Source organism: Periplaneta americana, chromosome 1 (genome assembly GCF_040183065.1).
Source record: "Periplaneta americana isolate PAMFEO1 chromosome 1, P.americana_PAMFEO1_priV1, whole genome shotgun sequence".
NCBI classification, from domain to species: Eukaryota; Metazoa; Arthropoda; class Insecta; order Blattodea; family Blattidae; genus Periplaneta; species Periplaneta americana.
Window position 1 is genome coordinate 45,700,138 of NC_091117.1, and position 21,014 is coordinate 45,721,151.

The 21,014-nt window shown below is 34.8% G+C and overlaps 1 protein-coding gene across 3 annotated transcripts in view; it reads right to left on the bottom strand.

Moving 5' to 3' along the window:
• The window catches only part of LOC138695029 (uncharacterized), an 87,097-nt gene that overhangs the window by 15,510 nt on the left and 50,573 nt on the right, over window positions 1-21,014 (bottom strand). For all 3 annotated transcript variants that reach the window (XM_069819363.1, XM_069819372.1, XM_069819354.1), the window contains 3 exons: window positions 20,042-20,243; window positions 17,117-17,307; window positions 13,052-13,244 (listed from right to left, as the gene is read on the bottom strand). In XM_069819363.1, coding sequence (XP_069675464.1) covers window positions 13,052-13,244; window positions 17,117-17,307; window positions 20,042-20,243 — 586 coding nt within the window. The remainder of the gene's footprint in view (window positions 1-13,051; window positions 13,245-17,116; window positions 17,308-20,041; window positions 20,244-21,014) is intronic.

Here is a 21,014-nt window from a genome sequence, read left to right on the forward strand (position 1 = left end):
TCATATAATAGAATGAACTCCTCTTCAATACTAGAGGCCTTTCAGCCCGCCTTGGGGATAAGGAAATAATTGGTCCTGCAGCAGATAATATTTAAATACAACAGTACCTACGTTGTTGTCTGTTACAAATAAGTGAAACACGTTAACTCTGTTTGAACGTTTGAACTGACCGGTAATGGCTACGGTTAACCGAGTAACTTCGGTACTCCGCTGCCAAGCACATAAAGCGATAGAACCGGGTAACTCAACGGATCTACTCGCTCCGTCCCCAGCTCTACTCCCGTTCGACATAATAATATTATACAAGTTGTTCTATTAACTTCCATTACATGTCAATTTTCATTTTTAAAATTGTTCAAATGGTTCTTGGAAAAAAAAATATTTATAGTAAGAAGAGATGCAATTTAGGGCGCTGATTTATGAACACTAAAAATATTATTTATGACCAGCCTCATGAGCTATTGGTCAGAGCTTCTGACTATAATAGTCCACGAGGTCCCGGGTTCCATTCCCGGTTAGAACACAGAAATTTTTCCTTAAAGGGGAATGTTCCTATGTTCGTTCATGGTCTGGAAATTAGGTTAGACTTAGGTTTAAGACCTCTCCTAGCACTTCATAATCATGCTATCATAATGTGATCGGGACGGCGTAGCTCCGCCTTCCAGACGCTCCAACCTCAGAAATGGGTTACAAATAAGCCATTGCCAGGAGAGCCCATATATGTCAAATGAGAACCTACTGGCATTAGTAAAAAAATTCATTGTGTACCTATATATATATATATATTTGAACTGGTAATGGATTTTAATGAATGACCCGTCGTTTTGGAGCTTGGTATCCAAGGATTTTCAGAAAAATAGTAACTTTCAGTGAAGCGTTAGTTTTCCTACATAATTTTCCTATTTTCCAAAATCCATCTTTCGTCAGTTTTGAGAACTAATTGCATTTCAGTATAAAACAAAACACACACACACACACACACACTACAGTAAACAATAGGTTATTACACGAAGGCCATGACCTGTAGGATTGCTGACATATTGCTCAAATTCAATAATTTGGTTATAAAAAATTTCAAGACTCACTAAAAATAATTTACAGGTTTGATTCTGCGGTATGTAATTTTCTGAGTAGGCCTATTGCTGTGTATTGGATATTAATATCTACAAAACTTGAGGTGGTTTTATGTCATTATTACCATTAGAAATGAAATATTATTATAGTTAATGCCATGATGTGACGGTTTTTAATTAATCATACATATTAATGCGTCATTGTCTTCAGTATTGGCTCGAGAGAGCGCAAAAATTACAGTTCCTAAGAAAAGATCAAAAGGTATTACTTACTGATAAAATAAGAGGCCTACAAAATGTTGTAGTTTCCCGATCATTTCAGCAAAATCTCTTAGCAGGATAAAATGATTTTACCCTCTACATTTCAAGCTCTACATGCAGCAGCTATGCCAAGATGCTATTGTCTATTCGAAAGCATAGCAAACCTGACATTTTTTTAACTTTCATCTAGAATCCACAATGACCTGAAATAGCTACTGCTTTACTCCCACTTGAAAAACCCACTGATCGTCCTGACATTGTTACTTGCGTTTTCGCGTTGAAACTCAAAAACTGAAGGTGGATAGATTCAAGAAAACGTATTTGGCATAAAAAACATTCAGAGGGAGTATGTTTCATTATTACGGAAGCAAATAACTTTCAAAATATCTGGTATTCTTCATTGAAAATAAATCTGAAAAATTTTTATTCGAACGTCTAATGTACTTAGTTTGCAGCATTTGCTGCACAAGCCACTAGTATATATTATTTATAAATATACAGCTTCCTTCTTGTCCGTGAAATGTTTTAGAAAGTCACCACAAATGAAATAAGCAACGGATAATAATTCTTATATCGATAGGACGAGAAACTCTCCAGGTTTTGTTAGAAAAAAACCTGAATCTCATAGTTGCCGTGGTTTGCCGCTAGGAGATGGATTAGCACGCAATAATTTTATTGAGCATGTGTGAGATTGACCTAAGACGAATGTCTTTTGCACAGTTTCCAAGGTGAAGGTATGTGGACCATTTTTCTTTATGGAGCGCACCGTCACTAGGAGAACTTACTTAGACATGCTGGAAAATTGACTGATGCCAAAGACAAATGAGGACAGTGATAATGACATTTTTTAATAAGACGGCTGTCCTTCTCATTTCTACAATGACGCATGAAGCTATCTGAACACAAATTTATCACAACGTTGGATAGGACGCTGTGGATAAGAAGATGACATCTTAATCCGGTGGCCACCCAGGTCACCGAATTTAACACCAAGCAACTTCTTCTTGTGAGGACTGATGGAGGATATTGTTTTTGCACCTCCACTCTCCGCTAACTTCAGGAACTTCGCGACCGTATCATCGCAGCTGTGCCACTGATCGTGATATATTGACACGCTTATGGGATGAAATTGATTATCAGCTAGATATCTGCCGTATCAGCAAGGATGGACACATTCAGCATTTATGAAATATTATGTAAAAGGGTTGGAGAGTTTCTTTACATATATTTCTGTGCAATAAAATGTAGTATCCGTTATTTATGGTCTGTCCAAAACAACTTCCGACCTGACATATGGCGCCTTTAGCATGTTACCATGGCAACCATTCAAATCAACCAATCACGAGAGACGCGTAACCATGGTAACGGGACGGTGTTGCCGTGTCTATGTTGACAAGTTGCACGTGAATACCACGGCCCGGAATGACTTTGAGTTGGCTGCTTAGCGCGTGCTTTGTGTGAATTAAAAATATCAATTAGTTGTATTATTGTTTTAGTGTATCGATAATTATTGTGTCTGAATTTTATTACACGTATTATCTTTGTTGTCATTGGTGGAGTGTGTGGCTAGTGTGTGTTTTCTAGTTTCTGCAAGAATTTCGAAACAGGTGACTTGTGCAATGTCGGAAGGAAGGAAAGGCAGGCGGAGAACAAAGAATGTTGTACAAGGTGCCCCATTAAAGAGTCAAGCGTGAGAGATGGTGTGTTATGTAAGAGAATATTTTGAGAGGGAAAAAGATAATGGCGGGCCTCTTTTACCTTTGGTGCAAGTCGTAATGAGAACTGCTGCGTGTGTTAAAATTAATAAGAACACTGTTATCGATATTGGAAAAGAAAAAGGCCGTGCAGATTTTTAATCATAAATATATTTATAGTTTACAATTTTTTCAACGTCTTTCTAAAAATATTATATAAAATAATACCGACGCTCATAAAAGTAGAGGCTTCGTATTAAATTTAAACCTGTTTTTACAGCTTACAGTTCTTTCGACGCTTTATACTATTACTACTACTACTACTACTACTACTACTAATAATAATAATAATAATAATAATAATAATAATAATAGATAATAGACCAATAAAAATAACGTACACAAATTTTAATGCCTAGTGTTCAACAAATTGGTTAGAAATGTGTGTGTTCATGTCAGTCGTTCATTACTGCACTCTATCGGCAGTGCGCTCGCTTACACGAAAGATGGACAACATGGCAACACTGCTCCCCCTTCTCTGTAAACTGTCAAGTCGGAAGTAGTTTTGGTCAAGGTATAGTTTATTTGTAGTGAAATTATCAAATGTTTCACGGACTTATGAAAGACCCGGTATATAAACCGAGCACGGTGGTATTATTCATTGTACCTATAATGTTTAACATGTCCGCTTTGTGTTCGGGAGGGCTGGAAGGGTCGGCTATCTGTACTTAGTTTTTCTTTCAATTTTCAGGAAGATAGTTATTAGAATGTGGACACTGAACATGGTTCCATGCCATCCACAAAAGACGAGCCGTATGGCTTCTATTTATGGCAGCTAATGGACTAATGTTTTTTTTTTCCGGTCTTCAGACAAGGGAAGCTTAAATGTTATAAAACAGTGATTCCCAACCAATCGAATATTGCGGGTCCCTTGAAGCTCACGTTTCATTTTTAAAGATCCTCAGAATACTTTACATAATCTAGGCGTTCTACATCTATACTAATAATTAATCTGTAGAAGAAATTTTTCTGGTAATTTTCGATTTTCCAAAAATAATTGGTCCTAATATATATAATTAACCACCCTGAAACCGAAAATCGCTTTTTTGACATTTTTGTTTGTATGTATGTCTGTCTGTCTGTCTGTATGTTTGTTACCTTTTCACGCGATAATGGATGAACAGATTTCGATGAAAATTGGAATATAAATTATGTTCGTTGTAACTTAGATTTTAGGCTATATGGCATTCAAAATAAATTATTTAAAAGGGGGGTTATAAGGGGGTCTGAATTAAATAAATCGAAATATCTCGCTTATTATTGATTTTTGTGAAAAATGTTACATAACAAACGTTTCTTTAAAAATAATTTGCGATAAGTTTTATTCCTTGTAAAAGTTTGTTACGACTGATATTTAATGAGATAAATGAGTTTTAAAATTAAAATAACTGCCATCTAAGGCCATATAATGAAATAAAAAACAAATGACTTCGTCTATAAGGGGCCTTGGACAGCGACAATCGAAAGCTATGAAAGATAGCCTACAGAGAATGTTTCTGTGTTTGTATGAAGTAATATCGGAAGCTAAATTAAGCGATTTGTATAATTAATTATTATTTCACCATTGGAAAGTGTAGTTTTTCTAGACGTACATAATGCTATAATGTTATTACAGTAACTTCTGATATAATATAATATAATATAATATAATATAATATAATATAATATGTAATATTATATAATATAATTTAAGATATTTGAAGGGTTCAGTACCATAGTGGGACAAGCGCCATTTACTGAATACGTAGAACACAAGGGTTAAAATTAAGTTATTACCATAATTCAATGGAAACCTATAACAAGTAAAATAAAATATACACATTAAATCTAAATGATGTCAATGTTTATTAAACTATGGTTGCATGTAATAAAAATTAAGAAACATGTTAAAGAAATTGTCATTGCACCAAATGAGTGTCTCTGGACCAAAATGATCGCATTTTAATTATTTGGATGCAATTTAAATTAAGTAACATATTAAAGGATGTATCCTTCTATCAAACACGAATGTTCCCTGGATCAAATGTCCTATTTTAATTATGTATTTACTTTATATTTATTTCTAACGGGTGCAGCGGAGCGCACGGGTACGGCTAGTATTAAATATTTACATAATATAATTAATTAAATATGTTTAATAAATTGACGGGAATATTAAATTTCAATTTTACCTTCTGAATGAAATCTGAGAATGCATAAATACAAAGTTATTTATTTTGTATTAGGCCTACATATTGTCTTCCTATGAAAATGAAACCAGTGTTTGTAAATTTACCGTAAAGTTTTCAGTGGAATGGTTTATGTCTGCTGTGAAAATTTAAATCTGTTTTTTTTTACAATAACCGCGAGGTTATCAGTGGGATGGTTGATATTTCTTTGCGACGCACAGTGAGGCCAAATACGGGAAAAGCTGGCAAAAAGTCCAGAAATAAAATCGTGTAATTCTGTTTAAGTAATAATTGTTGAAGAAAGTTGAAGACGCCTGCAGTGTACCGATCTCCCAGAACCAGACTGTTCCAAGTTCATTTTACTATTTTTTTTTCAGGAGAGCTATTTTAAGCTCATGACGTTCAAAGCTTCATGAAACAATTTGGAATAGCTTCATAGCAACCTCATGGACAGGAATATTTACAATTTTGTTCGATTCATACAGAGTGTCCTATTTATCATGTGCACCTATTATAACTTTTTTGATTGGTCTTTTCTTAGGAATTATAATTTTTGCGCTTCCTCTAGACAATAGGCCTACTGATCTACCAAATACTGCTGGCTTAATTTGTGTAACAATGAATGTTATTTAGTATATTTTCAGTAATAAAGGCTGTTGTAAGGAATTATTGCTGAGATACGAAAAATGAGTCAAATGATATGTCGGAGTTTTAGAATCTTTTCTATGCCCTAAACAAAATTGTTCATCGTAAATCGTTAGCAGTTTCAGTGTTTCATTCATTGCTGGTTGCGGGAAATAAACTTACTCATCACGGTAGCAAGAAGTGAAATGGCCTGCTATTTTCCCTAGAACAAAATATGCTTGGCAGCGATCACAAATAATCCAATCGATTAAACCAAATAAATTAGAAATTAATTTTGTAGTAGTTTAAAGACGTAGTTAAAATAGGAAGCATGACTCAATTACTACCAAGAAAAATTATAGAATCAGATATATAAATTTCTATATCACACCGCCATTAAATATATGAAAAAGATCCATACCACGTGATTAATAACTATAAAAGTATTTCATTTTTAATAACAAAATATTTAAAGCCAATGGACACACTACAGATGCTGAAAAACTCACAACATAATATGCTTTGGATACGATTTTATCGAGAAATATTCTCGGTGCCCAATGCCAATAACCGATCACATGATGAAAAAGCACAAGATATGAGTAATAAAGTTTTCAAAAGGTACAGATAAACTTACACAAGAAAAATGTTTCGAGGGAAGACTAATAAAATGCGCTTATTAGGCTCTTGATTGCATCTGTTCCATACATTTGAATCAAGGAAGAATTTCACACTACCAGAAAGTCATCTTTTGATAAAGAAGTGCTGCTGGATATGTTTCTGCCACCAAAGTTTAAGTATAATTTTGAAAATGGGTTAAGCGATGATAGTTCAGATTCCGACCGAGACTGTAGGCCTACCTGTAATCTTTGTTAGTCCAAGTACTGCATGGTATGTGTGCGTGTATATGTGTGAAGAAAAATATACCATCCGGTCCTAAACCAGGATGACATGGAGAAACCGGAAATTAATAGCAACTACGTGGTACAGTCATTAAGTTCTAACATTGACGCCTGAAGGGATGTCTGGATGTCTCAGAAGATGCCGCGTGATACAGCGTACACTTAAACAGATCGACATCCTCCCTCAATATAGTCGCCGTTGGCCGCTATGCACGTCTGCCAACGTTGGTGTAGCTGCCGGAAGCACTGCTGAAAGATGTTGGCAGGAAGATGCCGTATGGCTTCTCTTGTGGCAGTCATGACCTTTTCGGCCGCATAAAAATTACGCCCACGTAGGATTGATTTCATGAGGGGAAAGAGAAAAAAAATCGCATGGTACGAGCTCAGGTGAGTACGGAGGGTGTGGCAAAACAGCGACCTGTTGCCTTGCAAGTTCCTCTTGGACAAGGATGGAGCGATGTGCAGGGGCGTTGTCGTGTAGCAACAGCCAATTCTTCCTATGCCAAAGCTCAGGAAGCTTACGACGAATTGAATTGCGTAAACGGCCAAGAATCTCTTTGTAGAGGATCTTGTCTAAAGTTGCACCTTGTGGGATAAATTCTATGTGAACAATACCATTTGAATAAAAAAAAAAAACTGTTAAAGCATCACCTTGCCTTTTGACCTGTCTAGTTGCGGATTTTTCTGTCGTGGAAATAATGGCGTTTACCAGGTGGCGGATTGTCGCTTCAGTTGCGGATCGTAAAGGAAACACCATGTTTCGTCTCCAGTTATGATCGGTTAGGCCTATAGCAGTTTCGCCTAATTTCTGACAGAACGTGACGTTTGCCCGTTGCTCAAACTGCAACATACTCGAGTTCCGACGCGCGCATTCAAATCACCGTCACAACAATGACCGTAGTTCTGCTTACACTATATGCAAGTAACTGTATGATGCTGGGACGAGAGACTAACTGACAAGGTACCATATCACGGCGCCACCTATCCGTTCTAGTGCACCACACCGCCACTATGCCCTCAGTCTCAGAACTTAATGAATGGAGCACTTATATTTAATTAAAGATAAATATTATTTTGAAAGAAAATTGTAATAACTAAACACTGTTGATATCAATATTAAAATACAATCCTACAAGGTAGTCTGTACTTCATTGCAATTGTTATTCTTAATAATTACTTACTTACTAATGACTTTTAAGGAACCCACAGGTTCATTGCCGCCTTCACATAAACCGGCCATCGGTCCCTATCCTGTGCAAGATTAATCCAGTCTCTATCTTCATATCCCACCTCCCTCAAATCCATTTTAATATTATCCTCCCATCTACGTCTCGACCTCTCCAAAGGTCTTTTTCCCACCGGTCTCCTAACTAACACTCTATATGCATTTCTGGATTCGCCCATACGTACTACATGCCCTGTCCATCTCAAACATCTGGATTTAATGTTCCTAATTATGTCAGGTGAAGAATACAATGCATGCAGTTCTGCGTTGTGTAACTTTCTCCATTCTCCTGTAACTCCATACCGTAATTTCCCATAACTATGGTCCAGGCACCCAACTATGGTCCAAAACGCATTATGTACTACTTAGTCCTCCAAGAGTTCGGTGTTTGCCATTTAAGGCGCCACTGTGATAGAATTATGTTCCCCATAGATGCTTCTATCTACCATTACACGTGCCAATGATATGGATGCTTAACAAGGTCAGTGTGCATAGTTCTATTGAATGTGTGAAGACACGAAATCATTCAGTTTGTGATTTTCTGTTTTATTAAGCTCTCCTCTGTCGAATTGGTACGTTATAAATATATGATTTCTTGTACAATTAAACCTGGCTATATAGTGTTCACTTTCACGTAATAATTAGACTGGCAGAGGTTAAGGACTCTGCGTGAAAAATGTTTAACCTCAAGGCTACAAGTCAGTCCTCAACTATGTACCACAATTTTTCGTGGACCATAGTTGTATTTCATTTTGAAATATTTGTTATAATGAAATGTGAACAATTTGATTATTTACTTCAGCAAATACAGTATCTCAGTATATTCTAAAACACCATTTAACATTATAGTCCAGTAAATAAAGAAACAGGCTTTTCCAGCATCAATGGTACTAGCACGGATAATGGTCCGGTAAAACGAAAACTTCAGGGTAGAAGGATCACAACCGACCCTGTAAGTGACTATGAGAGCGATGAAATTGAATTGGATACAGATTATGATGTTTCCGGTGTACTCTCCATATTTACAGACAGTGAGTCAGATGTGGAAAAGAAGACGAAATCTGTTAAAATAATGCTAAAGGCACATAGTTATATGGTAGTTACTTATGAGGAAGAATTGTGGCCATGGAAAGTTTTGGAAGTGAAGAACAATGGAGCTGTTGTTTCATGTATAGTAAGAAGCGGCAATTACTGAGGGGAGGCAATATCCGCTATTAGTAACATCTGGGTGGCCACAAAATCAGTTGAACATTTGGAAAAAAATTGAAACAATTTGTAAGTTTTTACACCTTTTAATTATATCCATTGTTTGGCGTTGAAAATAATAGCGCAAGTGATAATAAAAAAGAGTTTTTTTTTCTGGGAAGCAATGTTTTCTTCATTTCATAATGGGTTTTCTGATTCTCACCTCATAAAAAAAAAATTGAGAAACTTTAGGTGGCCCGGTATTTTGGCCGGTGAGTGTAGTTGTTCATTATTGCAGGAAAATGACTTTCAGATTTCACTTGTTTATTGTGTGTTTATGCAATATGTACTAATAAAAAGAATCCATGTACTTTTCATTTATTTTTAATATTTCTGTGCTAGATTATGTTTCTACCCTTAAATTAGAAACTCAATTTATTGATTTACGAATAATTACAGATCCAGTTATAGCCCATTCATGTTTTCAAGCATGAATATATGAGTGGACCATAGTTGGGTAACTCAGAATACAACTATGTACCAATGCTTATTATTTTTTCAACACTTGTAATTAAATAATTTCAAACACATATGTCAATTTTTATTTAATACACACTTTCAAGAGTCCGAAGCCAAAATTTCACTTAATCTGGATGAATAGTATTGAATATACAAAGAGAAATGTGACAAATGTGGACCATAGTTAGGGGAAACTACGGTACCTCTTAGCCCCAAATATTTTCCTAAGAACCTTATTCTCAAACACCTATTCCTAGTAAGTAGTTTGTATAATTTAAATCTACCAATTTATAGTGTTAAGACTTTATTACTTTAAGATTTTGACTGTTAGAGACATATATAAAAATCTACTCAGAGCTAATAAATATTATTATTATTATTATTACTATTATTTATTATTATTATTATTATTATTATTATTACTATTATTATTTTTTTGTTATACATATGTGTTTCTGCCAATTATCTTACCTGAAAGCCACTAAAATATTTTTTACCATTTTTTCCCCTTTTGGTCCCACTGTGAGACGTTTGGCTCCATAGTGACGATTTGAAGCCAGGTCCGTCGTGTGTATTACATACGTACTGATTGTATGTATGTTTTACATTTTACTGTACTGTATAGTGTATTTAGGCCTATGCCATTTAAATAATAATAATAATAATAATAATAATAATAATAATAATAATAATAATAATAATGAACTTATTTTCTTGCTATAAATGGAGTTTTAAAGCACCTTCTACTGTTCTTTTCAATTATTTCAGTTAATCCGGACTTTGCTACACTGGTCAACTTATCCCCCAATTAGTCCGGATTAACGAGGTTTTACTGTATAGTTTTTGGTATTTAGAATTACTGATATTGCGCTGCGTGTTAAGGCTTGTCTCCACTATTAAACATTTAACAACATGTTAAATATAACATGTTGAATTTAACATGTATATGGACATTTCAAGATTCAATTGATTTAACGTCTTGACTGAGTATATTGAAGTTAAGACTTTTAACATATTGCCGTGTTTTCCAGCAGCAATAGAAAACATGTCAAGACAATTTATTTCTTCGTGCAGCGTCGATACAGTTCGGCAGAGTTCGTACAGTTTGCATAGCAACAACTAACTTCCGATTTTGTGGCGCGTATCTTGATCATTTTTATAATATCACTAGCCGTACCCGTGCGCTCCGCTGCACCCGTTAGAAATAAATATAAAGTAAATACATAATTACAATAGGACATTTCATCCAGGGAACATTCGTGTTTGATAGAAGGATAAATCGTTTAATATGTTACTTAATTTAAATTGCATCCAAATAATTAAAATGCGATCATTTTGGTCCAGAGACACTCATTTGGTGCAATGACAATTTCTTTAACATGTTTCTTAATTTTTATTACATGCGACCATAGTTTAATGAACATTGACATCATTTAGATTTAATGTGTATATTTTATTTTACTTGTTATAGGTTTCCATTGAATTATGGTAATAACTTAATTTTAACCCTTGTTTTCTACGTATTCAGTAAATGGCGCTTGGCCCACTATGGTTCTGAACCCTTCAAATAACTTATATTATATTATATTATATTATATTATATTATATTATATTATATTATATTATATTATATTATATTATATTATATCAGAAGTTACTGTAATAACATTATAGCATTATGTCCATCTAGAGAAACTACACTTTCCAGTGGTGAAATAATAATTAATTATACAAATCGGTTAATTTAGCTTCCGATATTACTTCATACAAACACAGAAACATTCTCTGTAGGCTATCTTTCATAGCTTTCGATTGTTGCTGTCTAAGGCCCCTTATAGACGAAGTCATTTGTCTTTTAATTCATTACACGGCCTTAGATGGCAGTTATTTTAATTTTAAAACTCATTTATCTCATTAAATATCAGTCCTATCAAAATTTTTCAAGGAATAAAACCTATCGCAAATTATTTTTGAAGAAACTTTTGTTATGCAACATTTTTCACAAAAATCAATAATAAGCGGGATATTTCGATTTATTTAATTCAGGCCCCCTTATAACCCCCCTTTTAAATAATGTATTTTGAATGCCATATAGCCTAAAGTCTAAGTTACAACGAACTTAATTTATATTCCAATTTTCAACTAAATCCGTTCAGCCATTATCGCGTGAAAAGGTAACAAACATACAGACAGACAGACAGACATACAAACAAAAATTTCAAAAAAGCGATTTTCGGTTTCAGGGTGGTTAATTATATATATATTAGGACCAATTATTTTTGGAAAATTGAAAATTGCCAGAAAAATTTCGGCTATAGATTTATTATTAGTATAGATTGGTCCTTGGTGTTGGCTGCAAGTTGTTCGAAGTAATGGAGTGAACGAAAGAAAATATGTTAGAATAAAATTAATGCAGTGATGGAAAGGCCTTGTTTTTGGGATGTGTCTGCAAAAGAATACAGAGACAAAACAAAGAAGACCGACTGTTTTAGAGAACTGGAATTATTATTAAACTGTTCTCGAGAATACAATAGAGAGTTTTCGCACTCTCATCGTACGCTAAACGTTAATGCTATGTTGACGTCAATAATGGTCGTATTTGGTGATGTATGTTAACATTCTTAAAACTTTGGAAAGAATAATTATATGATATTACCCGTTCCTTTAACATCTATCATGTCATAGGTCCTGTGATAGTCAATCAATCGCGCTGTAATTTTTTTAATTGAGATGAAATGGCTCCTCTTAAATTGTGCCTTTCCTTGATGCAACAATAAGTATTTTTGCAGCACTATATTAAAATCGTGTTCTGACATTCTCAGCAAGTTTTTGAATCTAAATCGATCTTCAACTTTAAACTCGTTTAGAATTTCTTCAGCATTGTGTCTTTTACTGAGATATTGCTGCACCCACATTCTCATTTTCTTCCTTTTCAAGGCCTTCTAACAAGCAATAGAGGCAATTACAAAATCCAAATCATCATCTGAGTCCATTGTCCAAGGTTTGAAAATAAGACACTACATTAAAATCTCTTAGATTGTTTATGGTGGACTACGCAAAGAAAGTCAAGTTTAACAGGTTTAACAGTATGGAAAAGTGTTAAATGAAATTAGCATTAACATGTCCAATCAACATATTGGGATGTTAACAGTAAACAATTTAAAATTTAACATGTTGTTATTAAATGTTTAATAGTAGAGACGAGTCTTTACTGATAGAAAGCAGTCTTCGTTAACTGGAGTCTGCTAGAAGTTTCGCCGAGAACCAGGTTGCCGTAAGAGGTTTCTCTACAGTCTGTTGATGCCACCTTGCCATAGCCTACGGATATTTGTTTACTTACTGCTGTATCGCCGGAAAGTGTTAGACTGGTAAAGCTCCTTCACTGTTGGAAATAAGTAGTTAATTATGATTGTACTGTTCACATCCGGATCGGGCTTCAGAATTTGTTCGTCAATGGGTTCTGCAGCCTCCAACTGTGAAACACACACTCCAAGTTCCCCTTCGCCACAGGTTGCATTCTGAGGGTTCATAATCTGCAAATAAATCAGTTCAGAATATACATTACCTACTGCGTTTCTCATATTGGTTCGTTACTGTTAGTAGAGGTAATTTTACTGTTCGTTCATTGATGTGATAGTACGAGGGTGGATCGGAAAGTAAAGCATAATCTATACTAATAATAAATCTGTAGCCGAAATTTTTCTGGTAATTTTCGATTTTCCAAAAATAATTGGTTCTAACATACATAATTAACCACCCTGAAACCGCAAATCGCTTTTTTTTAAATATTTGTTTGTATGTCTGTCTGTCTGTCTGTCTGTATGTTTGTTACCTTTTCACGCGATAATGGCTGAACCGATTTCGATGAAAATTGGAATATAAATTAAGTTCGTTGTAACTTAGATTTTAGGCTATATGGAATTCAAGATACATTATTTTAAAGGGGGGTTATAAGGGGGTCTGAATTAAATAAATCGAAATATCTCGCTTATTATTGATTTTTGTGAAAATGTTACATAACAAACATTTCTTTAAAAATCATTTCCGATAAGTTTTATTCTTTGAAAAAGTTTGATAGGACTGATATTTAATGAGAAAAATGAGTTTTAAAATTAAAATAACTGCCATCTAAGGCGGTGTATTGAAAGAAAAAACAAATGACTTCGTCTATAAGGGGCTTTGGTCACAACAATCGAAAGCTATGAAACATAGCCTACAGAAAATGTTTCTGTGTTTGTATGAAGTAATATAGGAAGCTAAATTAGCCGATTTGTATAATTAATTATTATTTCATCATTGGAAAATGTAGTTTCTCTGGATGGACATAATGCTATAATGTTATTACAGTAACTTGTGAGTGAATTGAGGACAGGTAAGATTAAAATAGCTTCTTATGCACAGAAAACTTGATAGATTATTCTGTATATTCATTTCCTGTATTTATTAAAATAATGTTTATGAACATATTCATTTTTATTTCAGAGAATTAACGAACAACGAGAATGTATTGATTTAGTATGCAGTAATAGTATGCTAGCTTAGCAATCCATTATTTTATAATTCAAATTTTAACTATGCTCAATTGAATCGTGTTAAAATACATAAAATATATATGCAATAAATGCAATGCAAAAAAATTTGGGTAATGAGCCAAGCACATTATGTTGCGCTGTTGTAAAAGCTGTTCCTCCTGAGATTCAAGAGCTCCCACAACAAATTAAAAACTTTCTAATTCGAGTACATCCGTTATCAACACACTTTTTACATAATATAATATAATATAATATAATATAATATAATATAATATAATATAATATAATATAATATAATATAAACATAATAATAAATCTGTAGCCAAAATTTTTCTGTTAATTTTCGCTTTTCCAAAAATAATTGGTAATAACAATTAATAACATGTTAAAGGGATTGTCATTGTACCAAATGAGTGGACTCTGGATCAAAATGATCGCATTTTAATATTTTAAATACAATTTAAATTAAGTAACATATTAAACGATTTATCCTTCTGTCAAACACGAATGTTCCCTGGATCAAACGTCCTATTTTGATTATGTAATTACTTTATATTTATTTCTAACAGGTGCAGCGGAGCGCACGGGTACGGCTAGTTATAAATAAACGTTTAATAGGGAAACAAAAATTAAAATACACAAATGAACTCGCATGTCTTAGCCACTTTTCTAAATAGGCGCCAAGTTTCTCAACACATTTCTCCCAACGTGGTACCAGTTTCAGTATACCTTATTCATAGAAGTGAAGTTCGGTTGAAGTGTACCCATCTGCGGACAGTTGATTGCACTTCTGCATCGATCGCAAAGCGATGGCCGGTCAGGAATTTCTTCATGGGACCAAACAGATGAAAGTCCGACGGTGCAAGGTCTGGACTGTATGGTGGATGCTGGAGCACCTCCCAACCAAATGTTTTGATTTTCTCACGAACAGAAGTCGCAACATGGGGGCGAACAATGTCATGAAGTTTGATATCGTCAGCATTGATGTTACAGCGTTTGGCATGAAGGGCACGACGCAAATTTACCAACGTTTGAATATGTTGTTGTTGTTTTCTAATGCCAGGCGTTTGATAATAAAGTCATTTGACCTCTTGCACTCCAGTATTTTTCAAAGATATTATCATGACCAGCCACTGAAGCACAGATTTTGAGGTGTTCCGAATCCATTTCTTGGTTTGAGTTGCAAATGGAAAGTTAGGGAACTGATATATTCCAATTCTATGCAGGTGTTTGGCCAAACAATCATGGCCTGTTGCCAATCTAAATACAGCTACAGACGATTTTCGTGGTAAATCGGGAATTAACTGTGGATTTTGATGCACAACGTTTGAATATAGGCTGTAGCATTCACAGTGGTCCCGTGTTTAGCAAAGTCCACCAACAAAACACCATGCATATCCCAGAACACTGTCACAAGCACTTTTTTAGCAGATTGTGACACCTAAATTTTTTTCTTTATTGCGGAAGCAGCATGTTTCCACTCCATAGAGCATAAAGCCTGCTGTGTTTCGGGCATGTAGTGGTATGCCCAGGACTCATCACCAGTGAAAATTCCTTTCAGAAAGTCATGCTCTTCTGCAGCGTAATGCTTTAAGTGGTCCAAGCATGTCATCATTCGCTGGTTCTTGAGGTCGCCTTTCAGGTTCTTAGGCACCCAGTGGGCACTTGAAAATGATTATTATCATGCATAGAAGACATAGTGGATTACTATTCCCTTCTGTAAACAAAAATACTTTTCCTCCCACTGATATTGAAAATACCTTTCAAACACTTTCGTGTCCACACCTGTGGAGTAACGGTCAGAGCGTCTGGCCGCGAAACCGGGTGGCCCGGGTTCGAGTCCCGGTCGGGGCAACTTACCTGGTTGAGGTTTTTTCCGGGGTTTTCCCTCAGCCCAATACGAGCAAATGCTGGGTAACTTTCGGTGCTGGACCCCAGACTCACTTCACTGGCATTATCACCTTCATTTCATTCAGACGCTAAATAACCTAGATGTTGATACAGCGTCGTAAAATAACCCAATAAAAAAAAATAAAAAAAAACAATTTCGCCTGTTTTCCAAGGGTCTTGAATTGGTGAAATCTGACATTCTGCTATCCACCAGTGTACACAGGTAACTCACGGACTCCAACTGGCTCAGAATTCCAAGTACACATATGTGAGAAGTCTCATCACTGATATCGGGCCGCTTGGCAAAGCCTGTTCTAGAACTTCTACACCCACTCACTGATAACGAAAAGCGGTGAAAGAGAGGTGGGCCATTTTACACTACTTGTACCCAGAAACATTTCATTATGACTGATACAACGGAAAATGAAATTGTCTTCTTTTATTAAAAGAGGACGGACATTATGTCCAGAGCATAAATGAAAGTAAGATTTCGATAGCTTTCAAACTTCATCAACCCTCTCCCAGTTTCCATTAAGTGACCCTGGAAATTCCAAGGCTGAGCACGCAGTCACACCATAACAACGTTTGTCATTTCTATGTCGAAGCGTAAAGTGTTTTCTTTGGAAGATAAGACGAATATTGTAAGTGACATTGAGCTTGGTCTTGCGCAAGCGGACTTGAACCGACAGCATAGTTTAAGTAAATCAACTGTGAGTAACAGTATTCAGTATACAGTGTAATCCATTCCACAAAAATGAAATATTTTATTTTCTTGTTCACAATTTCATTCATTTCTGTCATTTAAGGTTAGGGGAGAGACACTTCGGATATAGTGAACTTCGGATATAGTGAACGAAATATACATGTCCGCAGAGGTTCAGTATATCCGGAGTTGACTGTATTTTATATTCTTTCTATAAATTAAAGGTATACTTTACAATATTAGCAAACCACTTCTTTTTGTGAGTAGATTTTGTTCTTACCAAACCAAAAGACGATACATCCTCATCTTCGATCCCTGGCTCACGGGGTTCAGTTTCCGCCGCTCCCTGATACTGCAACACAGCCTTTTGGTGAGAAGACTCCATCTTGGCACATGTACTGCCTCCCTTAACTCGTATCCAGTATGACTTCACTTCGTTTGTAGCACTCAAAATGAAGTCGTGCCGCTCACCTGTGAATTAATTTAGATTTTATAAACGAGCATTCCTATACGACTCTAAATATAATGCTTCGATTTTAATATGCTTCACTTCGGAAGTCAAATTCAAATTCAAATTCAAATTTATTTACAATTTACATTTGAATTTACATTTGGATAGATACCAGAAATGAGCATATGCTCGTGCTCGGGTACAGTCCAGTAGTCTACATAAATTTTACAGGGTTCAAATAATAATGCTGATGATATAAAATAATAGTAACAATAATAATAGTAATAATAATAATAATAATAATAATAGAATAATCGTGACAGAAATGATACAAAGATTGTAATACAAAATAATTCATTAATAATAATAATAATAATAATAATAATAATAATAATAATAATAATAATAATAGTGATAAAACAAAAATATTTACAATAATAAAATAAATACTAAGACGGATAAAATAAAATATAAAACCACTAGCGAGAGTTAACACAACTTAAATAAGCATATAATAACCGAAAAAAATGCCAAACTCGAAAATCAACAGAAAAGTTCGTTGTATCGCAGACGACAGCAACCGCCGTATTGACATTGTGTTGTGCATTAATGGTAGTAGTGGGGAGCTGAAAGTCTATGTAACTACCGTTCTCTTCGAATCTTCTCGTACAATCATGGGAAGTTAATGCTGTAAAAACAAAATTTCTACGAGTCAAACTGTTCATTATTACCGGGATAAATACAAATAATACTGAAATATATTAATCGAGTTTCAGTTATAGATCTCTCCTTTTGTGCAAGAGGTATCATATCAAAATATTTTATGAATGGCGGGGAATATATAAATTTCAATAACTTTCTAGTGACAAGTACAATTAAGTGTATCTGTGGCGATGCTAAGGAATCATTTATTGGAGATATACACTGTTATTAATTAAGAAAATGATCTATTTATATTATTACAATGTTTTATCTTATAGGTTACATGCATCAGTTAAATACAATAAAAATTATTACCATATAATGCTAGTAACACTTAAAAAAATTATAATAAAATTTATCAAATATCATACAAACATTTTCACTTTATTTATAAACTTAAGAATGTGTAAATTGCTTAGGTCTGGATTATTTTTCAATACTGAACTGGAAGTGGAACTTTGTTTTAACAATCTCACAATTATTAATACAAAAAGGTTGTATCTTTTTTTAACTGTCTGCTGTAGAAATATGTCAATTTGTGCAAATTGAAGGGAGCATTCGACATTAACTCATTAACATTTTCTTTATAAGATAATTGTACTCAGATAACTGCAAGATTATAGCTGTGAGGTGTTTTCTGACATTCGATATTTCTGTCTGCTTTCAGAGATTATTATTTTTCGATGCGATTTAAGTTTAAATCTTTAAGAAGAAGGCTGTGCAGCTGACTATAGTAGGACTCACCATCATTTTATATATTACTTGTTACGCATTAGTGAATAATTAGTAATTAACGAGTTAAGAATGTATGATTTGAAAGATGTTTCAATTTTGGGGGAAAATTTAGGGTTGAAAGAGGCCTACATTAGGGATCCCATTCGTCCCGTTTTACCTGGGACAGTCCCGTTTTTTTTTTTTTTTTTACAAAAAGTCCCACCATCCCAAAAACATTCTTCGGGACGGAAAATGCTCCGCTTTTTCTCGATCTCTAAAAAGAAAAAGTTTTACTTGTGAATTTCCTACCGAATACTAGAGATAGACGACAGCGTCCGATAGCGATTATTTCTTAGCATTATCAGGTTGAAATGCAGCCGTATAGAATGTGTGTTGAATTATTTCTCAATGCAGTGTTGAAGGAGTCCAAATTTCTTGAACAAATATACAGTTCGTGTAAATATAAAATTCACTGTGAATTTACATCAGCAGAAAAAAATTAATGTGTATCTACTTCAGCAGAACATTCAACGTAATATCTGTATGTGAAAAAATGCGTAAAATTTACTATGCTGTGATGAGAATAAAATAAAAGTAGTGCAGTAGTAGATACTTCAGTTTAATACTTTAATAATTGAAATTTAATTAGTTAATAATATTGAAATTTTTTTTTCCTTTTTTTTGTGTGTCTCGCCTTCTTTTTTCACAAAATATCCCATATTTTTAGTGAGGTATTTTTCAAATGTCCCGGTTTTCAAATAAAATAAAATAGGAACCCTAGCTTACATGAATAATTAAATAGTACATTATGCAACGAGCCTATAATGGTAGTAATTAGACGCGAGTATGTTTATGAAACGAGCGCAGACGCCAAAGTATTGATTTCTTCCGAGGAACAAATGTCATTTACCTTGATATAATCTAGATAGTAAAATGAACATTAATCTTGATATAACCTGGAAATTGATTTAGACATTGAAAAACGAGATGACAAATTGAATTTATTTGAATATTAATTACAATTAACGCTAATTATTATAGTAACAGAACATAACCTTCTGCGACAGTATTGGATTTCCAGGCTCCGTGACATTTCGCTAGTTGTCTTTCGATTGCATATCCGAGAATAATCGATATTTGGGTTTTCATATTGCTTTCTGATTGGTGGAAAACCTGAACTTTAATGAATAGGTGTACATTAATTAGGTTCATTAAAGGGCTGCTACCAGTTGTATAATTACTACATTTCGGCATGGTCGAGCATAAAAATTGATATAAATCTAGCCGTTTAGGAGATACAGCAAGAATTGAAGTAAGTGTGCGCATATCATTACTTACCTGAGTGTAAGTGCAACGCCTGCACTTCGACCGGCTTGACAGAATTGCCGTCGGTATCGATTATGGTGAGGTTGTGGCCGTCGATGCTCAATAAGGCGGGACAGTGAATGCAGATGGCGCCGACCACGCGAAATCTGTACCGTTTGCCTGGATGCACGCGGAAAACAGAGTGTGGTGTTGTGGTGGTGCCTTCGACAGGATCCTTAAGCAATTAGTTTCCACATAAAATTGAAATATAATACGAAATGGATAAGATAATTCACAACGAATGGTTTATAAACTTCATATTATAGCTCCTAGATATAGCCTAATATAAAAGTTTTACAGAAAAGACAAAAATAATGGGTTTACAGGAGGTGAACTACTACTACTACTACTACTACTACTACTACTACTACTACTACTACTACTACTAATACTAATACTAATACTACTAGTACTACTACTATTACTACTTTTCTTCTTCGGAGAAGGGGCTGCAGGCAAGCACCGCTGCCTTAGGCTTATTGTGCAACCTCCTTTTATTTTGATGATTTTGAAGTCCACTTAGGATCGCTCTTCAAGCACATGATTCACTGCATGGTGTCATGGTATCTACTGGGTGTTCATTTAAAAGTGTGTCATGACGTCACTGTTGTTGGGTCACCGATTTGAAGAGAGTTTCAGCTTATATGTCAGAGAAGTTGCCTATTATTTAAGGCGTTCTTCAATCTGAACTTGAGAACGTGTACGGTATAACTTGAACGTCGTAGCAAAGAATGCGGTCTGTTCGGTCTGTGTGCTACCATAACCTATTTCGAACTGTGTTTTGCGCCGGCAAGTCGTACGCAGGGTATTTGTTATCATCGGTTGCGTACGGCAACATTTCAGAATACAAATCAAATGCTCCGTCTCCATGTTGACCGTCGAAGTTAATGTCAACAAATACGTAACTAATCGTCTTAACCCCCTCCCCATATCCCGACAGTACGTA